The sequence below is a fragment of the Leptonychotes weddellii genome, chromosome 11, assembly GCF_054177405.1.
Source record: "Leptonychotes weddellii isolate Sample4059 chromosome 11, ASM5417740v2, whole genome shotgun sequence".
Classification (NCBI taxonomy): domain Eukaryota; kingdom Metazoa; phylum Chordata; class Mammalia; order Carnivora; family Phocidae; genus Leptonychotes; species Leptonychotes weddellii.
The window spans coordinates 4523853-4538430 of NC_138379.1; the positions used below are offsets into that span (position 1 = coordinate 4523853).

Genomic DNA, 14578 nt, shown 5'->3' on the forward strand with positions numbered 1-14578 from the left:
AGACCCACAGAGACACAGCTGGACAGATGTCAGCAGGGTGCAGGGAGTGGCATGGGGCTGCAGGTGGGATAGACACAGAGCTGAGGGCTGAGGGGGCAGAGGGGGCGGTGAGCAAGACAGAACAGCAGGGAAGCGAGCATGGGGGTTGCAAAGACCAGGCGGCTGGGGGTCTGCAAAGGCGGCCCAGGGTGGGGGGTGCCCAGGGCTCAGTCTGTGGCCAGCGTGGGGCTGGAGGCAGGTGGATTGGGGGAGGGACTGTGTAAGCAGCTTGGGGAGCTAAGAAAGCTACAGGATTTGGGGGCCCTGGGCCTGTGGAGAGAGGAACAGAGAAAAGAGTAGCAGGGACCCTGTGGGACCCCACCCACAGCTGCCCACTAAGCCACCCTCCCACAGGAACTGGGCGACCAGAGTGGGAGCAGGAGGCCCCAAGCCCCCGTCTCCATGGCCCTTCCCCAGGGCCAGGCAGATGGCAGTCTCCCCGCGGAGGACCCCAGCCCCTCTGAGGGCACTCCCGGGCCCAGCCAGGCTCCTGCCAGCCCAGCAGCCACCAGGAGGCGGGCACTCCTCAGGGAGCTGGAGGCCCAGGTGCAGGCGGCCTACGGGCAGGTAAAGGGGACAGGGGTGTGGGGCATCTGAGGGCACCATGAGGGAACAGCGGGGACCCCACACTCTAACGAGGGCCCTGTAGGACAGATCCAGGGCAGAGCTCAGGGAGGAGACCCGGAACATGCATTTTGATGGAGGGCTCAGTGGGTCTGTCAGCTGCCCAGGAGGCTGGTGTCTCTGCCCACTTCTGCCCTCATTGAGCCCTGCATCCAGCCCACAGCTCCCAGAGTTGGCGCCCTTCCACTCTTCACCTGAGTACAAGGGCCAGGCAGGGGTGCCGAGGGCAGCCAGGGTGGGCAGGTGCTCCAAGGTGAGAGCAAGGGTCCTGGCAGGGAGGGGCAGGAACCTCCTGGACTGGGCCAAGATTGCCTCCTCTCAGGACAGGGAGTAGAGGGAGGGTGTGCCGAGTCCATAGGGAGGGCTGGGACACCAGCCCTCCCCGGCACACCAGACACCTGATGTCCTCCCCCCAGGTCCAGGCCCTGCTTCTGAAGACATTAAATCTCTACTGATTGGGGGAGATTACGGGTAGGGGTTGGGGGAGAAAGCGCTGGAGAGGGGGTATCTGGAAGACCCTCAGGAGTGAGCACAGGGAGGCTGTGCCTTCCAGGGGGCCTTGGGTCCTGAGTGGCCCCCCTCACCAGCAGAGATGCTCAGAGATAATCCTGGATTAGGACCCAAGCCCCCGTGCCCAGGGCTCCCCGCCTGCCCACCCGCTCCCAATCTTCCCCACAAAACCCTAGGAAAATCCCCTGCAGTGCTCCCAGACTCTCACTGGGAGCAGCTGGGGGCTGGCAGGAGCCCACAGCATCCACTGAGGCCCAGGCCTGGGCTGCCCCCAGGACTCCAGGCCTGGCATGGTTCAGGAGCCCATGGGAAACTGTGCCAAGTGGCCTCGACACCGGGGCCCTAAGGTAGGACGGCTAAGGGGGAGAAGCCAAGGCCAGGAGACCGGGCTGTAGCCTGGAAGGGTCAGGTGGGGTGGGCAGAGCCCCGTGTGAGGGCTGGGCTGGGGTTAGAGATAGAGCATGGCAGGGGGATAGAGGGGCTGGTTCCCACTGCCCTAGACCAATCCAGATTTCCCCGGGGAAGGCCCAGACTCTAGCCCCTCCCAAGGACTGCTGGGCCTTCCCTGCCAAGCTCATCAGGCCCCCCAGCTGCCCATCCAGCTGCCTGTGCCGGCTGCCCCTGCCCTCTGCTAGTCAGAGATGGGACGTGCAGAGCTTGAGCTCCAGGTCCCATTCCGCCACCGGCTTTCTGAGTGACCTTGGCCCAGTCCCTTCCTTTTCGGGGGGCCTCGGTTAGCCCAACTGAACAATAAGGGGATGGACACTTCAAGCCTAGAGTGTTGATGGGTGAGAGCCCTCACTGTCCTGGGCCGGGTTTTGATGGGTGAGAGCCCTCACTGTCCTGGGCCGGGTTCCAAAGACGGGAGAGGCTGGTAAACGAGGGCGGAGGGGCCGCTACCCCAGCTCATAGCTGGCTTTGCTGCAGGACCACTGGCAGTGGCCCAGCTCCCCCCCAGGGGGCTCCCGCCACAGCCCCGGTCCCGGCCCTGAGGAGCAGGGGGGCCCAGGGCCGGGCATCCAGGGCTACTCGGTGCTCAACAGCCTGGTGGGGCCCGCCTGCATCTTCCTGCGGCCCAGCATCGCCACCACCCAGCTCGTATGTACGGCCGCCCCTGCCTTCGCCTCCTCTCTGCCTCTCCTTGAGTAGGGGGGAGAGGATGGAGTGGGGTCTTCGGAGCAAAGGCACACTGATCCAGGGGGTGGGGCAAAGAAAAGTGGAGACACAGAAACAAGATCAAACAGGGGGAAGACCCAGGGAGACACGCCAGGAATGAGAGAGGAGAGGACAGAGAGAGACCCGGAGAACCTCAGAGACAGCCACCAAGGGGGTGGGCAGGGAGGCTGCAGGGCCTCCAGGAGAGGGACAGAGAGAGAACAAGAGACATACAATGACACTGAGGTCCCCGGGGCCAAGTCTGAGGTTCTGCCCGACCCCAGATCCACTTCTGGCAAATGGAGCTCTGAGCCCTACAAGAGGGTGGGGGCAGGAGGTGGGCCCTGGGAAAGATCTGGGCAGGGGGCAGGGAAGGGGGGGCCCAAGACACCCAGGCCAGTCAGCAGAAATGGGTAGGAGCAGGTCTGAGCAGTGTCAGACAGACACAGGCCCTGCCCATCCCGTTGGGGGTGCTGAGTGGGGGGCCCCAAGAACCAGAGGAAGGGGTGCAGGTGCCTGGGTGGTCCAGGGAATTCTTAACCTCTCTGTGCCCCCCAGGACCGGGAGCTGCGGCCAGAGGAGATCGAAGGTAAAGGGTTTTTGAAAAGACTAGAGTCTCCAGAGGGGTGGGCATTGGGTGGGGCCTCAGCTAGTCTCCAGGAGGAAGTAGGGGCAAGGAGGAGGCTGCGGGAGATCGAGGAGATGGGGACCACTGAACGGGGAGGGGTTGACAGAGCCCCCAGCTGCCAGTTCCCAGATCTTATCTGCCAGGCGGGTCAAGAGCCACTTTCATATTTGTTCACTCGACAAACACCTCCTGGGTGCTTACCGTGTGCCTAGCCCTGTGCCGGGAGCCCTGGGGAAGGGGGCAAACTGGACAGATGTGGCCCATGTCCTCCAGGGACAGATGTCAATAAGTCAACTATTAGTACAAATGGTGCGAAGTGCTCTCAAGGAAATGAACAAATGGGCTGGAGGGGACCCAATGTAAAGGGAAGACTTTCTTGAGTAGGTGACATAAGGACCAGAAGAGGATAGAGTGTTCCAGAACGTGAGCTCCATGAGGTTAGGGATTGTTTCCTTTCCTTTCCCTCCCCTGCCTCCCTCCCTCCCTCCCTTCCTGCCGTATCTCCAGTACCTAGAGCAGAGCTTGGCCCATAGTAGGTGCTCCTTAAATATTTGTTGAAAGAATGAATTAAAGAAATAGCATGTGCCAAGATGCTCAAGTGGCAGAGAAACTGATGTTTACAAGGAGGAAGTGATTAGACCAAAGGAAGAAGGGTGTGCTGGTCCAGGCTGGGGTCCCGGGGGGACGTGTGGGAGGAGCTGACCCCGCCCTGCCTGGCAGAGCTGCAGGTGGCCTTCCAGGAGTTTGACCGAGACCGGGACGGCTACATCGGCTACCGGGAGCTGGGCGCCTGCATGCGGACGCTGGGCTACATGCCCACTGAGATGGAGCTCATTGAGATTTCACAGCAAATCAGTATGTGCCTCAGACCTGCCCCACCCCCAGTCCTCCAGAGACCATGGCCATGGCTCAAGCAGCTGGGCCACCCGGGGAAGGCAGGTGCCCACACAAGTCGGTCCCCAGAGCCCAGGACCCTGCTCATTCTCAAGGCACTTTCTCTGCCTCTGAAGAATCTCACCATCCCCTACAAGGTGGGGAGGGCAAGGACCATTATCCCCATTTCTAACATGAGGAAACTGAGGCTCTGGAAGCTTAAGTGACTTGGCTAAGGTCACAGAGCCAGGTCATTGGAGCCAGGACTTAAACCCAACCAAAGTCTTCAGGAAAATTAAGAAAAACCACCAGAAAACACCGATGATCCAGCTTGGGCCCCCTCAAGAGGGAAGGGCCCACTTTGTGGGGCAGGGGAGAGGGCCAGAGGCCAGGAGAGGCGGGCGGGGGGAGCCAGGGCTGGGCAGGGGTCCCTGATTGCTGGGGTCTCTGATGGGCATGGCCCCCAGGTGGTGGAAAGGTGGACTTTGAAGACTTTGTGGAGCTGATGGGCCCCAAGCTGCTGGCAGAGACAGCAGACATGATTGGCGTCCGGGAGCTACGGGACGCCTTTCGGGAGGTACGGCCACTGGGGCTGGAGGGCAGGTGGGGGGCCGCGGGTCTGCTGTGAGTGAGGCCTGAGTGAATGAATGATTCGATCGGGGACTCAATACCACGACCAACGCCACCACAGTTTGACACCAACGGGGACGGCTGCATCAGCTTGGCTGAGCTGCGAGCAGCCCTCAAGGCCCTGCTGGGGGAGCGCCTCAGCCAGCGGGAGGTGGACGAGATCCTCCATGACATTGACCTCAACGGGGATGGCCTGGTGGACTTTGAAGGTACCACCCGCCACCCTCCGCGCTCAGTGCCACACGCCCTGGGAGGTTTTTAACAGGCAAGGAAAGGATAAAAGGAGCATTGTCACTGCGTGCCAGACCCCGGGCTGAACACTCTATGTCCTCTCCCCATAAGCAGGACAAGAAAGTTAATTCTTGGGAAAGTGTGAATGCTTAGCAAAAGATGTGGATGGAGCCAAGATGTGAAGCCAGGCGAGCTGACCAGAACCCAGTTCTTGCTCTATGCTGGATTCCCACAGGGCAAAAACAAGGTTAAATAATAATAGGAAGCCAAGGAAAATCAGTATGTAGAAATTCTCCAAAGCAGGCCCCAAAGTTGTTCCTGAGCTTCCTAGCAGCCAAAGCAAAAAGGGAAATAGGTTTAGTTACAAGGGTTTTGTTTTTTTGTTTTTTGTTTTCCCCATAAAACAAAGCCCTTCTTCTTAGCCCAAAGGCCTATTCCCTACCAGATTCAGAAGACTCCCTTGGGCGCCTGGGTGGCTCAGTTGGTTAAGCGACTGCCTTCGGCTCAGGTCATGATCCCAGGGTCCTGGGATCGAGTCCCACATCGGGCTCCCGGCTCGGCGGGGAGCCTGCTTCTCCCTCTGACCCTCTCCTCTCTCATGCTGTTTCTCTCTCGCTCGCTCTCTAATAAATAAATAAATAAAATCTTTAAAAAAAAAAAAAAGAAGAAGACTCCCTTGCAGGCCCCACCCTGGACCACACTCCCTCCCACCTCAAGGCCAGTATATTGGTCTCACAGCGATTGGGCTCCAGAGAGCAGACCTGCAACCTTGGCTTTGTCCTGGCAGAGTTTGTGCGAATGATGTCTCGCTGAGCCTGCACAGAAGCTGGAGGCAGCAGACAGGACTTGGGACCACAGCCAGGAAGCCCCCTGCCTCCAAATGACCCTCCCCCTCTCCTTCCTACCCTGCCTGTGTGTAACACCCCGGCCTGCCCTCACCCCCACTGCTTCACCAAGCCCCCATGCCCATCCCTGTCTCTCTAACAATAAAGTATCTTGGGGCCTGGGGAGACGGCTTTTACCTCTCACTTTTGTACCCTGGAGGACCCAGTCTTTGGCCCCCAAAAGTTAGGTCCTGGGCTGTAAGACCCCTCGACTGTGAACTCCAGGTGGACAGGGGCCTTTTCTGGATCCTGGGCCCATCCCAGAGCAAGTGTCAAGAAACGCCACCTGCTTCTCCCAGAGCTGGGATGCACTCGGCCCCTCATCCTGTAAAAAAGGCTCCTGCCAGGCCCAGGGCGACACATGCCCTGGCATGTGCTGCCAGATTCTTCTTCCCCAAGTGTGACTTGCGTTGCGTCACACTCTTCCTGTTCAGGAGGGTCGTGACCCCCCCCCCATTGTCCCCAGGTTAATCCGGCCCCTGCTCCCGGCACCAGAAGGCTCTGGGAGGATGAGGGCTGGCACACAATTAGGACGAAGCGGAGGTGGGACTCACCCCCTGGCTCCAGTGCACGGGAGAGGGTGCCTCGGAGTCAGGGAGGCCCCGGGCCTCAGGCTCTCCTAGCTGCAGCAAACACCTGCTCTGCAGAGCGCTGCGTGACCCGCTGCTGTGCCTGCCCACCGGGAGGGAGGGGAGCCCTGACCTCCTGGTCAAGAAGGGGCGGGAGCTTTCAGCGCTCCTGCCTGGGCTTCACCATCCCCGCTGCCAACAAGATGGCCTTGGGACGGAGAAGGCGGGCGGTTACTGGTGTCCCGCACAGCCCAGAGCCTGGACACCGAGGTGCCAGGGTTGGCTGCAGCAGCCTCAGCACCACTCACTCGCCTGGCAGATCCCAATTAATCCTAATACTCAATTACGGGATCTCTCTCTGGGAGCTGTGGTCCACCCTCGCTCCCACCACCCTCCGCCGGCCGGCCCAGATGGCACTGCTGCCTGAGATGTCTGTCCCCTCTGCAGGGGCTGGGGGTAGTATGGAAGTGTGTCGCAGGAAGACCAGAATCCCACTGCCCCCTGGCTCCCAGCCTGGCAGGCTCTGCGGTTGGGGCAGGGGCGGGAGGCGACGATGGGATGGTCTTAATTGGCTGCCGTGTATCTGCTGGCACCAAACGTGCCCTTCTACCCCAAAAAGGCTGCTGGCCCGGAAGGTCCCAACAAGGTAACTGCTGGAGCTGGGAGCAGGGCCGGGAAGGAACAGTGAGTAGGCAGAGACTGTGCCAAGTTAAGAGCCCCTTCTCTGCTTAAAGGGGGCACCTGCCACCCAACCCCAGCAACTGTTGCCAGATGAAGCAGGCCGGAGCTCTGAGATCTTCTGATTTTCCAAAAGAAGCTGGAAAGTCAGATTTACGTTAAGTCCCCTTTAAATAGTTTGACTACTGATGATAGCATTCAATAAGGTGTATAAACGGGCACCTGGGTGGCTCAGTCGGTTAAGCAACTGCCTTCGGCTCAGGTCGTGATCCTGGAGTCCCGGGATCGAGTCCCGCATCGGGCTCCCTGCTCGGCGGGGAGTCTGCTTCTCCCTCTGACCCTCCTCCCTCTCGTGCTCTCTGTCTCTCATTCTCTCTCTCACAAATAAATAAATAAAATCTTAAAAAAAAAAAAAATAAGGTGTATAAACCTTAAGTGTACAGCTCATGAGTTTTACATGTGTGTGCGCTCAGGTAACCGTCACCCACATCATGGTATCGCATCCACTTCTTTTATTTAGAACAGTTCTAGGCTTACAGAATTATCCTGAAGATAGTACAGGGAGTTCCTGTATACAGTCCACCTCGGTCAGCTTCTCCTGTGTTAGTCAAGGTTCTCCAGAGAAACAGAACCAACAGGAGATACGTGTGTGTGTGTGTGTGTGTGTGTGTGTAGTGTGTGTAAAGATATTTATTGCAAGGAACTGGCTCAGGTGATTATGGGTGCTGAGCAGTCCCAAGATTTGCAATCAGGGGCGCCTGGGTAGCTCAGTCGTTAAGCGTCTGCCTTCGGCTCAGGTCATGATCCCAGGGTCCTGGGATCGAGTCCCACATCAGGCTCCCTGCTCCGCGGGAAGCCTGCTTCTCCCTCTCCCACTCCCCCTGCTTGTGTTCCTGTTCTCGCTGTCTCTCTCTGTCATATAAATAAATAAAATCTTTAAAAAAAAAAAAAAAGAGATTTGCAATCAGCAAGCTGGAGACCCAGGAGAACTGGAGGTTCGGTTCCAGTCTGAGCCCGACAGCCTGAGAACCAGAAAAGTTGATGGTGTAAGTTCTAGTCTGAGGGCAGAGGACTGATGTCCTAGCTCAACAGTCGGGCAGGTGAAGTTCCCTCTTACTCAGCCTTTTTGTGCCATTCGGGTCTTCAACTGATTGGATAAGGCCCACCCACCACGGGAAGGGCCATATCTTCACTCTGCCAATTCAATGGATGATAACTGCACCCGGAGACACCCTCACAGACACACCCAAAATCATGTTTGACTAACTATCTGGGCACTTGTGACCCAGGCAAGTTGACACTTAAAATTAACCATCACACACTATTAATATCTCACATTAGAATGGTACATTTGTCACAGTTAATGAACTAAGACTGACACACTGTTATTAACTAAAGCCCATATTTTATGCAGATTTCATCATTTTTTCCCTGATTATCCTTTTGCTCTTCCAGAATACCATCCAGGACACCACATTACATTAGGCATCATGTCTTCTCAGACTCCTCTTGGTTGTGATAGTTTCTCAGACTTCCCTTGTTTCCTTATGATCTTGACAGTTTAAGTACGACTCCTCAGGTATTTTATAGAACATCCCTAAATTGGGATTTGTCTGATGTTTCTCTCATTAGTCTGGGGTTAATGGGTTGGCAGGAGGATGACCACAGAGGTCAAGTGCCCTTCTCAAGCCATCCAATTAAGGGTGCATACTATCAACATGACATCACTATTGATGTGGACCTTGATCACCCGGCGTGAGGTAGTGTGTGTGTCACATTTCTACACTATAAAATTACTTTTTCTTTCTCCCATTATGTACTACACTCTCTGGAAGAAAGTCACTATGTACAGCCCACACTGAAGGGGTAGGGGTTATAATCTACCTTATTAAGGGCAGAGTATCTACACAAACTACTTGGAATTCTTCTATAGAGATATGTCTCTTCTCTCCCTTTATTTATTCAAATATATATATATATATTTGGGCTCATAGGTATATATTTTGTACAAGTTATAATCCCAACACTTTAAATTTTCAAATCGCTCCAGCTTTGGCCACTGAGAGGCCTTTCAGCTGGCTCCTGTGTCCCTTTGGCATATACCCATCATGGTGGCATTTGGGGTTTTGGGGTTTTTTGTTTTTTGTATTTTTAGCATTTTCTTACGTTTTGGTACTATAAGATGCTATAGGATTATCTTGTGTATTTCCTGCCCCAGTCTTAGAATTAGCCATTTCTCCAAGGAACTCTGGTTCATTTTATTGGAGAATGTCATTAGAAACCAAGACCTGGGTGCTAGGTTGCTTCTAGGCCCTCTCAGCAGATAGAGGAGATATGTATGTACACTAATCTGTGTATATACAATTTTTAAATATTTCTCTATGCAACTGACTGTATCTATATTGAGCTAAACAAGGGTTCATATTGGGGCACCTGGGTGGCTCAGTTGGTTAAGCGACTGCCTTTGGCTCAGGTCATGATCCTGGAGTTCTGGGATCGAGTCCCACATCGGGCTCCCTGCTCGGCGGGGAGTCTGCTTCTCCCTCTGACCCTCCCCCCTCTCATGCTCTCTCTCTCATGCTCTCTCTCTCTCTCAAGTAAATAAATAAAATCTTTAAAAATAAATAAATAAACAAGGGTTCATATTGATGTCTCCAATTCCAACCCATTATCACGTGGATCAGGCTAGCCTCCTCCCCTTGCTTACCCGTCACTTCTCATTCCAACAACGAGAACTCCTCCATCCTAATTGACTTAATTTTCAATTCTGGCATATGTGTGCAGTGGTTTCAGAATTGTTAACCCATAGGCCAAGGAAACCACTTCACCAACTAGAGTACATGCTTACTTGCAGTTCCTTCGCATTCATTCTTACAGACTCCACTCATTTCCAGATTAGCACCTTATTCTCCCACCCCTTCAGTGAAGCTGTCTCATTCATTTATGATACAGCTAGATTCTTTTGTCACATTCTGCGTTCCCTCCTGGGATCCCCTGACCTCCTCAATGATTTCTTTAATTTTGCATACATTAAAGTTTACTCTTTATGACAAATGCTTAATAGCTTGATTTCACCATTACAGTATCATACAAAATAGTTCCACTGTCGTAAAAAAAAAAAAAAAAATCCCGTTTTACCCATTTAATTCTATCCCTCCCACCCCTGGCAACCAGTAATTTGTTTACCTTATGTATACGTCTGTCTTTTCTGGACTGTCAGGCTTTTCAGACTGGCTTCTTTCACTTAGTAAAATGCCTATCTGTGTCTTTTCATGGCTAGATGATTTCCTTCCATCGCTGAATAAATAGTCCATTTTGTGGCTATATCACAGTTTACTTGTTCATTCACCAATTGAATGCCACCTCCTCTGGGAAGACTCCTGTGATGTCCCCAAGCAGGCTCCTTCCTCTAAGTTCCAATGCATCCTCTACCAGTCTCCACACTGTCTTACCGTACAGTGTGTCTTTGCTTTCCTGTCTGTCTCTCCTTGAGACTAGGAGCTCCCTGAGGACAGAAGCCATGGCCAGTTTATTTCCATATCATCAGTGTTCGGCACAAGGCCTGGGATGGAGGATGGAGTCAGAAAATGTCTGTTGGGGCACCTGGGTGGCTCAGTCGGTGAAGCGTCTGCCTTTGGCTCAGGTCATGATCTCAGAGTCCTGGGATCAAGCCTCCCATCGGGCTCCCTGATGCTCAGCGGGGAGTCTGCTTCTCCCTTTCCCTCTGCTCCTCCCACCTGCTCGTGCTCTCGCTCTGTCTCTCTCAAATAAATAAAATAAAATCTTTAAAAAAAGAGAGAGAGAAAAAAAGAAAATGTCTGTTGGATGAATGAATGAATGTCCTGGAGATGAGGAAAATCTACAGACCTGGGGCATGAAGGGTACACAAGGCCAGTGAAGTTTTGAGGAGAAGTAGCCCGGCAGAAAGGGTTACCGTTTGGAGGAGAGTCTAAGATCTAGGGTTGTGAGGAATGAGATTTGAGGGGAGGGGTCTGGATGGAGAAATGGACAGTAAAGAGGACAATGAAACAAGCTCCTTATGAATATTCATTTATCCACACAACAACCCTGTAAGATAGTTATTATTAACGTCCGCATCTTAAAGATGGGGAAACCCAAGCATATTGAGGTGAGTAACTTGCCCAAGAGGAAATCGCTGATGGGGGCGGTATGAGATTCGAACCATCAGCCTAACTCCAGTCGGTGCTCTCACCCAAGATCAGTCTGGCACAGGGCCCGGGGTGCGGTGAGTATTCAACGGAGGTGAGCGTTCCTGCTGTTGTCAGTATGAGGCACAGGTTCGGGGTCTTGGGGGACAGGTTGAGGGGTCTTTGAGGTCGCCATCGGATCTAACATCAGCCTGGACCGGAGGACGAGGCAAATTGGTAGAGGCGCGGTGGTAGCGTTGGTGAGGGATCTGTTGCCATAGGAACAAACGAAGGCTTTAGGAGGGCGCATGCGCAGACCGGGGAAAGGTTGTTGAACCGGTGAAAGGTGACGTAAAAGCGCACGGGGTGAGACGCAGGGCTCCGAACGTCAAAGCCCTGCGTCCTCCGGCACTCAGAGCGGTGGAAAGGCGCGCTCGGTGGTGGCTGCGGCAGCGATAGCAGGCCCAGCTGGACCGACACCAGGCAGTGCGAAGCTGACGTGCAAAGCAGCGCGAGTGAAGCGTGAGGGCGACGCCCGCGCCGGGAAGACCCCTCCGCGCGAACCGCGGCCGACCAGACCCGGGTCCCGGCTTCCGAGGCCCCGCCTTTCGGGCCTTGGGACTAATCGGATTGAGAGCGCGCCGGCCCGGACCGCGAACTCGCCAATTGCGTAAGGCGTCAGCTACCGCCCAATCCGGAGCAGACAGGTGCGAGGTCCGAAAGGCGGAGACCAATCAGCAGCGGTTGCGGCCTGTTGGGGTCGGTCTCGGCCAATGAGGAGGCCCGAGTGACGTCCTGGCGCACCAATCGGGAGTGAGAGAGCATTGGTGCTCGCCCGCCCTTCCGGCCTGAGCTCTATTTAGCAGGGGCGTGCGGCCGGTTTACCAATCAGAGCGCGGCTGAGCGGCCAAGCAGCCAACCCCGGAGGAGCGGCCGGCCGGCGTCCGCCGCACCCAAGAGTTGGGGATGTCCTACAAACCCATCGCCCCCGCCCCTAGCAGCACCCCCGGCTCCAGCACCCCTGGGCCCGGTACCCCGGTACCTACAGGTGAGGATCCAGCTCTACCCCTGCTCGTCTGCCCGGGTGGTCGAGGTCTCGAAGAGAAGACGGCCTGAGTTCTGCAACACTGGGCCTGCCGCCTACCCTCGCTGAGCCTCAGTTTGCTGGCCTGTGAAGTGGGCGTGGTCATGTAAGGGCTAGTTGGTGGAGCGCAGGGGGAGGGGTTTGTCCCTGAAGTTGAGCGCCTGGAAGCATCCCTTCGGAGGGAATCGAGCGAATCCGGTCGGGGGTTTGGAACGCTGGGAGGAGGCGTCCCGGCCCCGCGCTGACCTCTTACTCGCGCATGTTGCAGCCGGAAGTGTCCCATCGCCATCGGGCTCGGTGCCGGGAGCCGCTGCCCCTTTCAGACCCCTGTTTAACGACTTTGGACCGCCCTCCATGGGCTATGTGCAGGTGAGTGGGGACGAGGGATTGCCTATGGATGGGGACTGGAGGTCCCTTCGGGGCCTGAACTCATTGTCCTGTCCTTTTTTGACATAGGCAATGAAGCCACCCGGAGCCCAGGGTTCTCAGAGCACCTACACGGACCTGCTATCGGTCATAGAGGAGATGGGCAAAGAGATCCGGCCTACCTATGCTGGCAGCAAGAGCGCCATGGAGCGCCTGAAGAGAGGTAAGTGAGGCCTCCACCCTCCCTGTTCAGGAGACTAACACTGGACAGTCCTTCCTTAGGAAAGGAAGGACATCTGGAGGCCACTTGAGCCAAGCCTAGACAAGGGCCAGTGTCACTATCCAGAGAGGAGTTTTGAATTGAATTGAAATTGAGCTAGTTTTCGGGGAAGGAGCCAGAGCATTTGTCTTTCAACGGGACAAATGTGAGGATTAGCCAAGCCGCTAATCTCGTTAGGCCCCTCATTAGATTATAGTCCTGGTCCCTTTCACTGAAAGGAAAGGGGGTGTGGAGGGAGGGGTCTTCCTGTGGAGGGCAGGGGTGGGACTGTGGAGGGCCGCTGTATGTTACTTGCCCATCCCCACCTCAGGCATCATCCATGCCCGGGCCCTAGTCAGAGAATGCCTGGCAGAGACAGAGCGGAACGCCCGCACGTAACAGGACGCAACTCCGCCACCGAGTCTGGACCTTTCCTGGCCACTGCAGAGCACCTGCTTCTCCCTGGCCTTCACCCCGAGTTGCACTTCCCAACCTGGGCTTCCTGTCCTGTGTCCCTTGGTGGGTGCCCTCCAGGAACCAGGGGGGCTCTCACTTCAGTCGACAGCACTGACTGGGACTCTTTCGAGAGTTAGTAGCGAGGTCGCTGTGAGTCCCACCCATGACCTGCCAACAGTGTTGATCCAACTGGAGCTTGCTCCTTTCTGTGGCCCCCACCACTCAGCACTTACCCAGGACTTTTCACCACTTTTCCCAGACTCCTCCCCTAGCAGGGCCTCCGAAGGCCTGTCACCTCCCTGCCTTGTCTCCTGGGCCATAGCGACTCTTTTTTCAGTGTCTTTTGCTAAATATGCCCTTTTTGTATAAATAAAAGATAATTTGGAGTTGTTCTCTCATCTCTGAGTGTGGTACTTCTGCTAAGCCAGGAAGAAATTGGGAAAGACGAGACTCAGGGAGGGGAAAGGGGCGGTGCAGTGGTGGGAGAGAGGGCCACTGAGCCTGGCCTTGCCTGGCCCCTGCTGTCCATTGGCTTGGGTGGGGACCCTGCCCTTCTCCAGCCCTCAGCCTTCCCAGTTGTAAGTAGTGGAAAGGGTTGAGCTCCAGTAGCTGAGAGCCCTACCCTCCTACACGTGGTGCCACCAGGGGGCAGCGCAAGGCCTTAACATCTTCCGCAGCGGGAGGGCACTGTGGCCCGCCTGGGCCTAGAGGGTTCTCTGGATAGGCAGTCATGCCTGGCAGGGTGGAAATGTCAGATCATGTAAGCCAGGCCCTCACATGCCTTCATGCCCTAACATCTTAAACTCCAAGTCAGCCCTGGGAGGCTCTGAATACATACTGACTCAGAGGAGAGGGGACACTGCTTCCTTCTCCCCAGCACCTGGGAAACAGAGCCAAGGGGAGAGGAGTGGCTTCCAACAGGGGTGAGACCCAGCCCCATGCTGCCATCCACTGTCCCAGCACCTTCTAGCTGGCTGGGTGTGGTCCCATGAGCCCAGCCCTCAGGTGTCTCAGCCTTTGCCCAGGGTCTGGTTGGCCAGACTTGTGGACCCGGAAGACATCAGTGGGGAAAGCCGTGGGGCCCCACTCAGGGGCTAGACCAAGGTTTCAGAGTGCCTACAGCCCTCTGCCTGTAGCTGAATGACCCTAGAGGCCTGGGGCACTGGAACCCCGGCCCCTCAGAAGAGGCAAGCCTTAAACCACTGCTTCTCGCCAGACTTTGCGGGCTGAGGCATTTCCCCTACCCCGGGTCCCAGGTTCGAGGGCTGGGGAGAATGGGGATGGGGTCCTGCCTTATTTCCAGGGCACCCAGAAGGGCTGGGCTAGGGTGGAGATAGGAACCACGAGTGCTTAGGGGATCCCAAGGAACATAGAAGGAGTAAAAAGCGCTAGCATTTGGAGAACTGCCTCTTCCCCGGCCGGCTTGGGTAAGGATGGCAGGGGC

At 55.8% G+C, this 14578-nt stretch overlaps 2 protein-coding genes across 3 annotated transcripts; both read left to right on the plus strand.

Annotated features, from left to right (window-relative positions):
• Positions 1–441: 441 nt before the first annotated feature.
• Positions 442–11746, plus strand: CABP2 (calcium binding protein 2). The gene is made up of 7 exons (XM_081798519.1): positions 442–606; positions 2101–2271; positions 2887–2917; positions 3677–3811; positions 4297–4406; positions 4521–4668; positions 11673–11746. The coding sequence occupies exons 1-7, from the start codon at positions 442–444 to the stop codon at positions 11744–11746; spliced, it is 834 nt and encodes a 277-aa protein (XP_081654645.1).
• On the plus strand, positions 11324–13532 carry CDK2AP2 (cyclin dependent kinase 2 associated protein 2). 2 transcript variants are annotated; one of them, XM_006743605.3, is made up of 4 exons: positions 11324–12017; positions 12322–12422; positions 12510–12642; positions 13010–13532. In XM_006743605.3, exons 1-4 carry the CDS (start codon positions 11936–11938, stop codon positions 13075–13077), a joined length of 384 nt encoding a protein of 127 aa, XP_006743668.1. In that variant the 5' UTR covers positions 11324–11935; the 3' UTR covers positions 13078–13532. The 2 variants fall into 2 exon arrangements, with proteins under 2 accessions (XP_006743668.1, XP_006743670.1); XM_006743607.3 differs by having other exon boundaries at positions 11916–12159.
• Positions 13533–14578: the final 1046 nt, after the last annotated feature.

Coding starts and splice junctions, on each gene's coding strand:
- CDK2AP2 (XM_006743605.3), top strand. CDS start 11,936: ATGTCCTACAAACCCATCGCCCCCGCCCCTAGCAGCACCCCCGGCTCC. Junction 12,423..12,509: donor CCTCCATGGGCTATGTGCAG/GTGAGTGGGGAC, acceptor TTTTTGACATAG/GCAATGAAGCCACCCGGAGC. Junction 12,643..13,009: donor CATGGAGCGCCTGAAGAGAG/GTAAGTGAGGCC, acceptor TCCCCACCTCAG/GCATCATCCATGCCCGGGCC.
- CABP2 (XM_081798519.1), top strand. CDS start 442: ATGGCCCTTCCCCAGGGCCAGGCAGATGGCAGTCTCCCCGCGGAGGAC. Junction 607..2,100: donor TGCAGGCGGCCTACGGGCAG/GTAAAGGGGACA, acceptor GCTTTGCTGCAG/GACCACTGGCAGTGGCCCAG. Junction 3,812..4,296: donor TGAGATTTCACAGCAAATCA/GTATGTGCCTCA, acceptor CATGGCCCCCAG/GTGGTGGAAAGGTGGACTTT.